The sequence below is a fragment of the Mirounga angustirostris genome, unplaced genomic scaffold (genome assembly GCF_029215605.1).
Source record: "Mirounga angustirostris isolate CCGP_5_RB_7025 unplaced genomic scaffold, mMirAng1.0.hap1 SCAF_4, whole genome shotgun sequence".
NCBI classification, from domain to species: Eukaryota; Metazoa; Chordata; class Mammalia; order Carnivora; family Phocidae; genus Mirounga; species Mirounga angustirostris.
In genome coordinates this window covers 158115159-158129724 of record NW_026991712.1, presented here as the reverse complement: position 1 = coordinate 158129724, position 14566 = coordinate 158115159, and the positions used below count along the sequence as shown (strand labels likewise).

Below are 14566 nucleotides of genomic sequence, written 5' to 3'. Positions count from 1 at the left end.
GAGTGTCTGGAAGAGGCGGGACCTCTGCCGAGGGCATCAGCCAATGACTCTGCCTCCTTCTGCTCGGACCCACCGCCCTCCTTCTGCCCCCACAGCTGTCACCTTTGTCCCCTGCGGCGACCGGTGCGAGGGCCTGTACGCAGCACAGCCACCCCGCTGGCGTCCGGGAACCATCTGAGAAGAGGAAAGGGGACCCCCCCCAACCTCCACAGGGATATCCTGGCCGCCTTTCCCATATGCCCCCCCCACCTGCCCCGAGACACCTCAGCTCGCGCCCAGGGGCCCGAGCTGCCGCCGCGATGTCTGACACAGACACGGAGACACAGACAGGCAGACAGAGACGGACAGGAAGGGCTCCCTGGGCCTGGGCGCAGCCAGGTGGTGGTGCGGGAGGGGCCTGCGGAGCACCAGGCCCAGCCGGAGCCCAGGGGTGAGAGGGGAGGGAGGGTGTGCAGCCTGAAGGAAGCCGAGAGCCTGGGAGGAGGCGCCGCAGGTTCCCGAGCCATGGCTGAAGGCGCATCGCTCCAGGAGGCCAAATGGGCCCTGGAGGAACAGGAGCCTCAGCGTCCTGCACCTTCCCTCACTCCCCACGTGCAGGGACAGCCACGAGCAAGCTTCCTCTGCTGCAGCTGGCCACCCCAGCCCTGACCGGCCCCTCTCGGCAGTCACAGTTTGAGAGTCCACCATTTCAGATTCGCTTACTGCTTTGGCTCTGAAGGTGTTGTCTTCTAGAAGCCTCTATGAGCACTTGAAGAGAGCTCAGAACACTCCCTGATCACTGGCTGAGAACAGAGCCTCCTGGGCCTGGCCTGTGGGGCAGTGTGGGCGAGCCTGCACACCCGGGATGCCACGGGCCAGGGCATGCGGGGGGTCTGCAGCCCCTCTGCTCAGGTTATGCCCTCTGGCCCTTCCAGGGCTCTGTGCCGGCTCAGAGGGACCCAGGAAGGGACTGCGGATAGGCTTGGCAGGGCCTCCAATGGAAAGAGCTCTGGAAAAGAGGTGTTCCTGCCAGGGACCAGGCCTTTTCTCTCCACAAAAGAGAGGAGGAAACTGAACAGGGACCCCTCTTTGGAGAGACTGCTCTGGCTGGGAACTTAGTCAGACGGGTTTTTCTAGTCTCACATGGCAGGGGGAAGGCTCCCCGAGATGGTTCTGTGGGCGCTGGACACAGGTGTGCTCTTATGGCCCTGGGCTGGGATGTACTCTCAGTACTGGGCTCCTCACGCTGAGAGCAGAACAGGGTGGTCCCCTGGACACAGCCTGGAAACAGGGACGGCCGTTGTGACCCACTCTGGAGGCCACCTGATCAGTCACCTGATTTTGCCATTCCTTCCAGAGAAGGGATCTGCTCACTGAGATGAAGGTGATGGGGGTGATGCCCTGAGGTAGGGGTCCTAGGTTCTTGTTACAGCTCTAGCGTTAACAGTCACTTGGTTGGGGGGGGACCTGCTTTCTTCACCTTCAAGGGTGTTTTGGACAAGAGGCTTTTTACTCCGTTACTTAAATTATCAGTCAACTATTCCCATCTCTCTTCTTCCATAAAGTTCCACTGGCCGCCTAAGGCCAGAGGGAGTGGGACTGTAGGGGACACAGCGGGGACAGAGCCCACATCCAGGGCCAAGGCATGCTGGGTTGTGCTGCCTTGGACCTGGCAGGGCTCTGGGGCTGGATGCACCCATGACGTGGGGGGCCGGGCTCCAGGACTATCTGTCCTCTCTGGGGACCCTTTGAAACATTGCTTATGAGACGCCAAGAGAGCAGAAGATCAGAGAAAGAAAGTGGGAGGGAGGGCGCCTCCATGCCACCCGAAACCTAGGTGGGAAAGGTTGAGGTCCACTGAGAAGGATGGCCAGAGGACAGAGGAGGGCACGGGTCGGTGGACGGGGTTAGGAGAGCAGAGACGGAGCTCGGGCAGAGAGGGGCCGTGAGCCAGGGGATGTGGTAAGCTGCCCCGGACCTGGTCCAGAGAGAGCGGAGGGGGCCAGCAAGAGGAAGAGGAAGGGAGAAAGGCTGGCGAACTCTGCAGGGCTTGGCCTGACCTCTCTGGCTAGAAGCAGCTTGACCAACAGAAGAAAGATCAACAAGTGGCACAGCTGAATCAGCTCTCAGGTTCTGTCCGCGGAAATGCCACGTGGCTCCAGTGGGGGCCGGCTTGGAGGCCCCCCACGTGCTCAAAGCGGGGAGGCAGGACCCTCATGCCCAAACCCTGACCCAAGAATCTGCAAAGCACAAGAGGCTGAAGCCATCAGGGGGGTCGAGAGCCCCAAGTCTTCCTGGGCTTCACCTCTGTCCCTCCGCTCAGCTACCAGGAAGCGATGCACAAGCAGCCCTGTCTTCCCTGCCTAGCCTTCGGGAACAGTCAACGCAGTGCGCGGGGAGGACTCGGCCTCACTTGTTCACACGAGGGTCCGGGCAGCTGCAGCGGGACCCTTCTTCCTTTCTCAGATGACTGCCAGAGCCTGTGCTGAGCCTGCCTCGAGGCGTGGCCGGGGCGGGCAGGCCAGGGCTGCCAGCCGGGCGGGGGGCGGGCGGGCCTGTGCTGAGAGCTGCAGAGGAGCTGGGCGGGCGGGCAGGAACATGGTCTGAGTGGTGAGGCGGGTGGAGGCAGGGGCGAGCTCTGCCATGAGAAGTGGCCATGCGAGTGTGCTAAGTGGCTCGGAGTGGAATGGAGTCGCAAGAGTGGTGGTGACAAGTGTGGATGCTGGAGCTCACCAGCTCAGTGGATCAAGGGCTAAGGAGACATGCAGCAGGACAGGGTGAGGAGGGAAAATGAAACCAGGAACCGTGTGCAAGAGCGCCACCAGGCGGCGGTGGGCGGGAGCACACAGGCCGAGGAGCTGTGTGGGATCCAAGAGGACAGGCTGGGACAGCCAGGGGGTGCCACGGCCCAGTCTGGAGCCGGCTGCTCTGCCACTGGGGAGCCCAGGCAGTGTTGGGGGCGGGCAGAGCTGTCCGGGCCTCTGAGCTCTGTGCTAGGGCTCCTGGAGGGGAGCTCCCTACAGTGGGCCGGGGCAGTGCTCCAGCTGACTGTCTCTTACCTTTGGTTTTAAAAGCAAAGTGACAGTGCTTGCACACATAGGGCCGGACGTCAGTGTGGGTGCGGATGTGTTTCTTCAGCATGCTGGGCTTCTTGCAGCGAATTCCACACTCCTCACAAACATATTTCCCTCGGCCGCGGCCTCGCACATATACATACTCTTCGTTTGATTTGTACCTATGAGCAACAGGCGTCATGGTAAAGGAAAAAAAAAAGGAGGAGAAGAGGCTGGTTCCCACCTCAGAAGATGCACACGCTTCCTAGCCGCCTCCAGCCCTTCGTGGATATTGGGCGAGGAGGACTCGAACCAGAGAGAACCGTGTGGGGGCAGTGCGGCGGGGGGGGGGGGGGGGTGCGGGTAGTCGCCCTGGGGATCCACCACGGACCCCTTGCACCTGCCCTGCCCTCGGCCCAGTACGGCTGCCCCCTCTCTTCCCTCCGGAGGCAGCAGACCCTGTGCTTCCTGCTGGGAAGTGAAGCCACAGGTTCACGGAGGGTCTCCGCTCCAGAGCCAGCCTTGGCCCCAACCTCTGCCCGCAAAGGACAGCCCCTCTGGGCCCGCAGAGTCACAACGCGAGGGACAGAAGGTAACAACCACACTCTAGCGGCTTCAGTGGCTCCCACCTGCCGAGCGCTCCGTCCGTGCCGGGCACTTTACACAAACTAAATCACCATCGTGAGCACGATATGGACCTAGGATCTGAACCTGCCTGCTCCAAAGCCTGTCCACCTCCCAGGAGTGCTAAAACCGTCTGCTCAGAAGCCACCTGGACACCGGTGTGAGGGGAGGTGGGAGGGACCGCCACCACTTCCCTGTTCTCAGAGTCAGAAACCAGGAGCCCTGCGTGCTCTCCCGACCACATCTCCAGATGAGCTGTAAAGCTCTCAGGACCCAGAGTCCAGCTACCTTGCCCCCAGGAATCCCCTGGGGTCATTACATTAGGGCCCAAAGCTTTCCTAGGGCAGTTCCTGGGGCAGCCAGCCCACCTGCCAGGCCTCGGGGCCACCAGCGCTCTTGGACCTGGACCAGAATGCTCTTATTTCCACCTAGAAGGAAGCCCACGAGGCTCACACAATACGATCCTCATCAAAATGCCTCGTTAGTCTCCTGAGTAGGGCAGGAAAGGCTCTGATGGGGCCAGGGGGTGCTTCCTGGTGTGATTCCAGGAGAAGAGCCTTCTGATGCCTGAGGCTGGGGGGTCTGATGGCATGGGTGCCTTGGGCAAGGTGTGGCCTCTCGGCCAGCTGAGCATGACCCCAGCACCCAGCACGAGGCCTGCCTGTCCCCCACACTCATGCTATACAACAGGTCCCTGCCCAGGGACCTTGGCACTCAAACTCGGGGCAGGTGCAGGGCGCAGGGAGGTGGCTGGGAGAAGGTGAGGCAGTCGGGACAGCAGCTGGGATTCAGGCCTACTCTGCAGGGGCCATGAGCTTATGGCTGAGAGGATGTCACAGGATGACCTGGAAGAGGGGACTCTACGGGAGGGAGCCAGCAGGTGGCACATCACACACACACACTCACACACACCCATACTCATACACTCATACACACACTCACCTACACCCATACTCATACACTCACTCACACACACCCATACTCATACACTCACACACACACTCACTTACACCCATACTCATACACTCACACACACTCACATACACCCATACACACACACACTCACCTACACCCATACTCATACACTCACACACACACTCACATACACCCATACACACACACACTCACCTACACCCATACTCATACACTCACACACCCATACTCACATACACCCATAGACACACACTCACCTACACCCATACTCATACACTCACACACACACTCACCTACACCCATACTCACACACACTCACCTATACCCATACTCATACACTCACACACACCCATACTCATACACTCACACACACTCACCTACACCCATACTCATACACTCACACACCCATACTCACATACACCCATACTCACACACTCACACCCATACTCATACACTCACACACACACTCACACACACCCATACTCATACACTCACACACTCACCTACACCCATACTCATACACTCACACACTCACCTACACCCATACTCACACACACACACACTCACCTACACCCATACTCATACACTCACACACCCATACTCACATACACCCATACTCACACACTCACACCCATACTCATACACTCACACACACTCACCTACACCCATACTCATACATTCACACACTCACCTACACCCATACTCACACACACACACTCACCTACACCCATACTCACACACACTCACCTACACCCATACTCATACACTCACACACACCCATACTCATACACTCACACACTCACCTACACCCATACTCATACACTCACTCACCTACACCCATACACACACACACTCACCTACACCCATACTCATACACTCACACACTCACCTACACCCATACTCATACACTCACACACCCATACTCACATACACCCATACTCACACACTCACACACACCCATACTCATACACTCACACACACTCACACCCATACTCATACACTCACACACTCACCTACACCCATACTCATACACTCACACACTCACCTACACCCATACTCACACACACACACACCCATACTCACATACACCCATACTCACACACTCACACCCATACTCATACACTCACACACACACTCACACACACCCATACTCATACACTCACACACACCCATAGTCATACACTCACACACACACAGTCACATACACACTCACACGCACCACCTCCCCACTCTCACGCTCAGGCACACACTCTCACCTATACTCATAACACTTGCACACATATACACACTCACTCTCACACATGCACTGCTGTCCACAAGTCCCTATGGGCCCTGGGTTTTTTCAGCTCAGCTTTGGCCAACGAATGCCTCTCCTGCTGTCTAAAACCGCCTTTCCTCTTTACAGGCCCTGACTGGCCAGTGGCGGGCACCCCGTTCTCGGGTTAGGGGCCGACTTTCACCCAATCCAGGGCAAAGTGACATCTGGTGTTCAAGGGGAGGAAGTGAAGGCTGTGGCAGGTGGTGGGGAGAAATTACTCTTGTCGCTCTTATGAAGAGCCCCCTATGGCAACCTGGGGATGCCTGTCTCCCGGGGACAGCGGTTCACCCTCCTGCAGGAGGACACCCGGACCCAAATCAGCTACCCACACCCGGATTTTAATTCCTATGTCCCTCTGTGGCCCCCGCGACCCACTCTAAGATGGAGCGAGCACCCTTTTCCCAGCCAGAGAAGAAAAAAGTGAGAATGGCTTTGGCTTGGTCTCTTCTTGGCCCTGGAGGCTCTGCTACCACCTGGACACTAACCTCTACTCAGCCCTGCCCGGCGGGTCCATGACACCCTCTCCCCTCCAACTTCTAATGACAAAGCGTCCCTCAGTGTTCCCTTGCCCTCCAGCCCACTGCTGTGCTGGGCACTGTGAGCTAGGCCCACCACCACGCTGACCCTCCTGCATCCGGGCTCCACCCGATGCTCAAGCCGACTCGGAGTCAGGTACTAGAATCTGGCTCCTGCATCTGCTCTCAGACCCCTCATTTCTTCCTCCATAGCAAGCTTAGATGACAAGCAGTCTTCCCCGACTCACGCTTATGTGTGTGCGTGCAGGCACGTGTGTGCACCCACATACACACACACAGAGAAAACTCTGTTTGAACCTTCAAGGGTTGTGCCTTGACTTGGATGCCTTGACCATGGAAGGTGTGTGTAACCTGCTGGAGAGTACAAGGGGGCTTGGATGGGGGTGGGAGGATGGTGAGAGATGGAGGCAGGAAGGGGGACTCCAGGCAGGGACCAGGAGCAAAGGCAAGAGGTGTTAAGAGGCCTGACGGACTTGGTGGGTGAGCGCAGATGAGGTGGGATGGGCAGGATGGACTGGATCACCATCCCCATCAGCCCTGAATGCCATGCTAAGGAGTTTAGACTTGATCAAAGTTGTCGTAAAGATAAAGTCTCAGAGTGAGGATGTTTCCCTGGCACCATGGGGAATGGTCTGGAGGAGGAGAGACTTCAAGTTCTAGCAAGAGGGCCGGGTTCTAAGACAGGTGGCCATCGGATGGGGTAGGGGTCACAATGAGGCAGAAACCAAGATCAAAGTTTTCAACTTGGCTGGCTCAAGTGATACTATCCGTGGGCTTGGAGGGGAGCAATGCAGGACCCTCGGCCTTTGCTGAGCGTGAGATGGCTGTAAGGAGGACGTAAAGAGATGCGCAGGACACGGCTGGAAATCCTTGGGACTCACGATGGGCCATGCGGACTTGTGGGGAGAAAGACGACTGCTTAGGAGAGGATTGAAAATGAGAGGAGGGCAGTGTGAGGGTCTAGGAAGCTCCCCAGTGTGAGGGGGGCAGAAACACAGCCCCAATGCCTACCCCAAAGCAGCGACTTCCTGGGAGCTCAGGAGGTTTGGAAGCCAGGAGAACAGGACTGGAGTGGGCAGCAACCAGCTGATCCAACGTCATGGAGGAGGATGGTTCCTGAAGGGCCCCAGGACTTGAAGAGCGCAGTCCTGGTTGAATGGCCCGGAGCCTATGACTTCTCTGCTCCTTGAAGCCTGAGACCGGGATTCGTAAATAGCTTTGTGGTTCCCAAAGGGCCCAGCCCAAGGACAGGCATGGGGCAGCCATCCGGTGTGGGGTGGATCTTCCTCCTGTGTGGGACCATCCTCCCTACCAGCTAAGGATCAGCCTCTCCTTCCCCAGCAGCTCCACAGCCTCTGCCTTCTGGCACATCCCACCATCATGGACCACATGCTCAGTTCAATGTGGTCACCAGTCAACCAACCAAACTCAAAGCCTCGCTGGACCCCAACCCCCTCCAGCTACTGTTCCCTCTGCTTCTTTCTCAGTCCAAGCCAGGAAAGGGCAGCCCAGGCTTGCTGTCCCTGCCTCCTCACCACCCCCACTCCTGAGCCCCCTCGATTCAGCTTCCCTGGCCAACTGTCCTTGCCAAGATCACACGTTGCTAAATCCAAAGAACAGCTGCCTTTTCCTGTCGCCCTTTTGCCGCTTTCTAGAGGCTTCTCTTTGGCTTGGTGACCCTTCTTTGCAGGCTCCTTCCTTACCCCTTTCCCATGCTGCCACTCCCCATGCTCCAGCCTGCACTCTCCTCCCCTCACCCCTCCCAAGTGACCCCCCCCCTCCCCCGCGCACTCCTGACTTTCCACCTGGACGCTGATGGATTCCCTGTTCTCTCCAAGTCTGACGTCCCTGCTGTACATCCAGATGCCCCCTCAGTATCTGGCCTGGTGGTGTTCAGGCACCTCACGCCCTGCATGCCCAGAACCACGTTTCCACGTCCCCCCTCCAGTACCACCTTCTCCTGGGTCCCCGTCTCCATAAGCGGAACACACATGTGTGTAGCCAGCGAGGCTGGGGGCCGGGGCTTCCTCCTCAGTGCCCTCACTGCCTTTACTCCTCATGCCCAGCCCATCACCACGGCCTGTCCATACTACCGCCAAGTGTGGCCCGAGGAAGCCCGCCTCCTGCCCGTACCAGCGGGGGCCACCACCCTCTCTCCCACACGGCTGTGTCTTTTCCTCACAGAGCAGCCAGAGGGAAGGGGCCCTAACACGTGCAGTCAAGCTGCTCCTCCCAGCCTGGGGGTGACGCTCCCCCATCTCTGTCAGGGTAAGGCCCTGTCCCTGCACTCGGAAGACGGGCGCAGAGGCCCAGCACGCCACCTGGCTCAGCTACCTTTCCAGGGCCCCACCCCCTGCACCTTCCCACCAACCATGCCAAACATCACTGGGGGCCTCAGAGTCCCTTTCCTCCAGGCTTCTGCCCTCCCCAGCACCACCCCTTCCACCTGACTGGCTCCGCTGCTCCTTCAGGGCTTTGCCAAAAGGTCCCTTCCTCTGGAGCCCTCTCTTGCACCTCTGAGCCTGGGGGTCCCACCTGCTCCTCCTTCACAGCACGGTCAAGCTATGTGCACTGGGATGGCCTTCTCAACAAGTGTAGTCCCCGTTATGCCACGAAGGAGGGCCCACGGCCGCCTCAGCTGTTGGTATATCCCCAGGGCTTAGCACAGCACCTGACACCCAGCAAGCGCTCAGCACTCCTCGGCTGCCCATAAGAAAACCAAACCAAGGCCCTCCTTCTGGATCTGCTATAATCAGACTCTCAGCCTTGACATCCCCACTCTATGAGCACAGGCTCAACACAATGCAGTGGCCTCCCCATGGGCACAGAGCCAGTCCCTCCTAGCCACGATGGACAGGCCGAACACTCTCCACTCCCTGGTAGGAACTATTCTGCTCACAGGTCAGCGCGAGACCTGGGTCCGAGTTCTGGCTCCTGCTCGAACTTGCTGGGTGACCTTGGCTAAGTCACTTCCCGTCCCTTGGAAACAGTCGATCTTCATTGCCCTGAGTTACACCAAGCCCCATCACATGCTTGACCTCAACCGGTCCTCCCAATCAGCCTTTTACCATTGTCCCCACTTTACAGAAAAGAGAACCAAGGCCCCAGGAGTTTCAGTGACGTGGCCAAGACCAGCCAGTCAGCGATCTCTCCACCCAGCTCCCCATCCCTGCATAGACTTGCTGCACAAATACTTTCAGATGATGTTGACCAAGGTTTCCTTAGCACTTTCCTTCTCCAGGATTCCCAGGGGCCTTTAACACTGCAGACAAACAAGAACAGCATCATTCTCCACCCAGCCCTTCCTGAAAGGGCCGCCAGCTCTGGGTGGGACCTGCAGGTGTTGACAGCTACAGAAAAATGCCTTGCAGAAAGCCAGGGCAGGAAACCAGAAAACCATGGTGGGGCCCCGAGGGGCACCGTTCTGCCTCCCAGGTCTGCTGGCTCCTCCCCATCCCCCCAAGGCTGCCCTTGACCCAGGAGGAGAAGTGACCGGCCCTCTGACAGTTCAGAGGCCACAGACAGCCCCCGCTGCCAACAGGCCTGGGTGCAGTGGACTCACAGCTCCCAGGACAGGGAGTCATTTCTCTGAGCCCCACCACCTGCCTGTCTTCTGCTGCCCTGACAAGCCAGAGGTGTCAGCCAGTCTGGGAAGAGCCTGCTTACTCCTATGGCGGTGCTATAAAATGGGCACTGTTACCCATTAAGTAGTTCATATTTATTCCAATAAACATAAATAGATATTTATTCCTGACCAAATGGAGGCTCGGGGTACTAGGTGGGGTGGGTGGCAACATGACTGAGAGGGCAGAGGAGACACGGGGGTGAGGGCTGAGGTGGGCCAGAAGGCAGGACACAGTCCCTCTCTAAAGGCACAGTGGTTACGCCTTTCAAGGGTTGCACAATGTTGTCATATCTTCCAGGTTTTCAAGAAAACCACAAATACAGATTTTTAAAAAAACTAATAATATTAGTCTACTCTTACATACCTCTTCCTGGATACCAAGCCCTGTTTTAGATGCTTTATAGGCATTACCTCATTTAAACCCCATGGCAGCCCATTAAGACAGGGGCTCTAATCATCCTCATTTACACATGAGAAACTGGCATCACAGAGAGGTTAAGTAACCTGCCCAAGGCTACACAGCCAGTAAGTTAACAAGAGCTAGAATTTGATCCCAGGTCACATGTTACAAAGTTCAGGTGCTTAACTACTATGCAATTCTGACTAATACTTGAAATCACCTGTTTTAAAAGACAATTCAGGGCAATTAAAATAGAAGGAGAGGCAGATCCAGCCCAGAGCTAAATTTCTGACTCAAAGTCATCCCCCCTAGGTCATGAAGCTAGTAGGGGCCTGTCTGACCTTCAAGTCCATGACTTTTCTCTCCACCAAGCTGCATTTTTCTCTTATATGAGGGGGTGAACTCCGTGGCCTCCAAGTTACCCTCTTAATCTGAGCTCCTTTGAGGCTATTCTGTAGATATGTTATTGACTTTTCCATAGATTATTAATATTTTATCATTAAACTCTCACCAATCCTCCAAATATGCATATAATCATGCCAAGCAAGAGGAAGATGTGATGGGAGGTGCACACATCGTCGCTCTGAGTCCCCACTTCTGCAGGGAGCCTGTGTCCCCTGAAGTGAGGTTAGAGTGGGTTCCCAGAGGTCACTGTGTCCTCGAAGGTCCCACCACAGAGTGCCCGGGACACGCTGCTCTTGTGGTGCAGCCTCAAAGGAAGGAATGTGGGAAGAGGACCAAGTGGCAGGTGGTCCAGCCTACTGAGCTGTGTATCTGTTACAAATACTGTAGGGAACACACCCCTTGTGAAAAATAAACTAGGGAAAAATAAACTCTGGGCCACGTGCGGATGTTCCCACTGGGTTCTAGGTGCATCCTGGACTCTCCTTCTGCGGGGTTGTGCAGAGATGACATTCCATCACAACATCTGGGGTGGGGGGCACTGAAGCTGCGGTCCAGGGACAGGCTTGCTGGGCCAGGAATTCCACAGCCCCTCTGTAAAAAAGCGCAGGCATAGAGCCCACCTGCGGGGTGCCCATTTTAAGCCAGTACTCTGTGTATTTACTCTACAGTACTTACTGAGGACTGGTCTGAGCCTGAGGCTGGGCCAGGGCCAGAAATACAGAGCTGAGTCGGACTTGGACCTTGGTCTCAAGTGTGAAGAACAGACACTTACAAGATCATGAAACAAAGAGGAACAGTAACCCAGACAATGTACAAAGTGCTATGGATGATCAGAGGAGGACCCGCGGGGTGGGTCTTCGGTGGTTTTCTCAAAAGAAATGCTTTTCATCTGGTGACTGTAGGGAGCCCAAGTCAGGGCAGAGGCAGGAGGAAAGACGACGCAGATTCGAGGTCGGCTGGCCTGACAGAGGCAGGAGAGAAGCAGATCAAAGAGCCTTCGTTTCCACGTTCCAGAAGGACTCCCACCACTGGAGCAAGTCCTTGTCCATTTCACAGGCTTGCATGTGTGCCTCTGGGCCATTTCCTCGGTTTTACCGTAATAATGTTCCGTTCCAGGGGCAGGTCAGCAGACTGCACCAGCTGCCCAGGAGGCAGCAGCCGCTCTGGGGACTGACCAGGCACAGAGCTAAGACTAGGAGGTGGCTTTTATTCTAAAGACATTGGTACGATTCGTGGAGATGTTGTGGGGTGAACGACCAAGTGCAGACACCCAGAACCACCAAGCAGGCACCACGCCTGGGCCGATGCTGGTTGGGGTCAAAGGAATGCAGCCAAAGGCCCTGTTTCCGACCAGACAGGGAGATTAGGGAGAGAGGCAGGAAGCCAGAAGCTGGGCTTCTCGTGTTCAGAGAAGTGAAACTGCCAAAGAGACGCACACTCCCTAGATGTGCACAGCATACGGAGCTGCTCCAGCTTTCAGCAGGCCCTGGCCTGCAGGGTTCTAGAACAATGACTTTCAAACCATACTCAGGACTCACAGAGGTGGGGAGGCTGAGCAGCGGGGTTCAGCATCCCCTCCTCCCCTACTACATCGAGCTATTTTTCAGAGTAGAGCATCTATGCAAACTGAACCTTTCAGCAAAGAGTTCTGTGAGTTTAAAAACAATTTGAAAATTACTGTTAAAGAACATCCATGCTTGGAAGGACCTTAAAACCTCTGACTTCTCGGGGGAAGGGGGCCTTGTGCATCCTCTGATGTGGTCATGGTCAGGAGGATCCCATTCCACGCCCTCCCAGAGGTGCGTACGCCTGGGCACCTGGGGTCTCACGGTTTCTGGGCAGCACCTTCCACCTCTGGGCAGTTCTTCTCCTATTAAAGCTGAAGAGGTCAACCTGTGCTCCCACCTGCAGACTGAGCTCTGGCTAGTGCCCCTCTTCTTCCATGTGACAGTCTCCAAAGGAGGCCACTCCACTCAAGACTGCTCTCCTCCAGGCCTGTCATTTCCATAGCCCCAGCTACGCCACTCAGGATGGATGCTGGAGGCCTCCCCAGGCTGTCCCAGGCCCCTCCGGGTTGTCCTTCGTAAGATGGAAGGGCTCCTGGTCCCCAGGGCCCTCGGGTGGTGCTGCACCCAGCCCAGCTGAGCAGGGCTATGGTCTCGTTTCTTCCAGCCTCATTTCCTTGTTCCCCAGACAGAATGGGGACAGGACCAGATCCTGGAGATTGAATACCTGCCTTACTCTTGACAAAAAAACACTGACAAGAAAGTCAGCCAGGATCCGAGGGGTAATCTTTTATTATGGAAAAAGAAAGGGCTGTCGGGATAGGTGCTTTTTCCAGAAATTCTACTGTGGAAGCCACGGCACAATTCTGTATGACCCATGGCAGGAACTGAGGCGGGAAGGTCATGTTGCGGCCGGCTTAGAAAAGACTCAGATGCCAGCACAAAGGCTGGGCCTGTGTCTCGCAGGAGGCGGGGGCTGGGGAGGGGTGTTCAGTCAGGGCTGTGTTCTGGAAGCACGTGCTGGGGCCGCAGCTAGAAGGGACGCTGACCAAGGCCGTCCTATAGCAGTAGCTGCTGAACTACATGTATACGCTAAGTGCCTGATCAATGTTTGTGAGCCAATGGCTAAGACCACTGTGCCACGGCGATCTGTGAAGCTTCAGTGTTTCCAGAGCAGAGATACATTTGCATTGAGATGCAAATAAGATGAGAAAAGGCTGTGATGTGTATTCAAATCTCACCCTGAATGCAAGGTCTCATCCTGGTCCTCTCCCCTGGTAACAGCTTTCCCAGGGGCAGAGAAGTGCAGCAGTAAAGAGAATCAGGCTTAGGAGCGAGAATTGCCAAGGCTGAAATCAGGCTCTGTCCCTTGTTAGCTGTGTGACCTTGGGCAGGTTATTTAACCTCTCTGCGGCCTCAGTTTCTTCATCTGTAAAATGGAGATCATGTCCTATTTCTTGACCTGGGGATAACGCGTGTATTCACTGTGTGTATTCAATAGCTCACGGACTGTAGAGTTAGGACTTGGATTGTATGTATGATATGTTTCCATTTGAAAATTACTGAAAAATAATAGTACACACTCACAGGATCATTGTGAGGTTAACTTCATTAATGCAAGTTACATGCTTAGAACAGCACCCAGCATGTACTGAGGGCTCGGTCAGTACTTGCCCTCTCCCTCTAGCACTTTGCCTTGATAGCCCTCATGACAGTTAAATTTCTTCTTCAACAATGTAAGGAAAACCAAATGGCCCAGTTGTCCATCGACTGAGAAGCCTGGAGACGTGCCCCTGCCCCGAATCAGAAAGGAAGCCAGTAGTTTGGTGCTACGATGCCAGGAGAACTGTCCATCTGTGGCCACGCGTGGACCAGCTGATGGAATAATAGGCAGTTACGATAGAGGTCGGCCATCTCCTTCTCCTCCTCCCTCGCCGTGGCCAGGTCTGCAAAGCAATCCAAAACATGCTGATGGGGATGCTGGTGCCCTGGGAAGCCCTCCAAGGCCACAACCAAGGTGATGGTGGTGAGGGACAAGATGGACCTGCTGACTTGGAATGTGAAGCATCCCAGCATCCAAACTTTGATGGTGATTACGTGGCCGACGGCAGCTTCAGTTTTCCCTCTGAACACGATCCATGCCACAGGGAGCTTGAGCAGTCTTAGACTCTGGCCGTCCACCCACACG

The 14566-nt window shown here is 56.0% G+C and overlaps 1 protein-coding gene across 7 annotated transcripts in view; it reads right to left on the bottom strand.

Moving 5' to 3' along the window:
- Window positions 1–14566, bottom strand: part of HIVEP3 (HIVEP zinc finger 3) — a 449883-nt gene that overhangs the window by 14510 nt on the left and 420807 nt on the right. For all 7 annotated transcript variants that reach the window (XM_064589326.1, XM_064589332.1, XM_064589331.1 and 4 more), the window contains one exon: window positions 3039–3214. In XM_064589326.1, the coding sequence (XP_064445396.1) occupies window positions 3039–3214 (176 nt within the window). The remainder of the gene's footprint in view (window positions 1–3038; window positions 3215–14566) is intronic.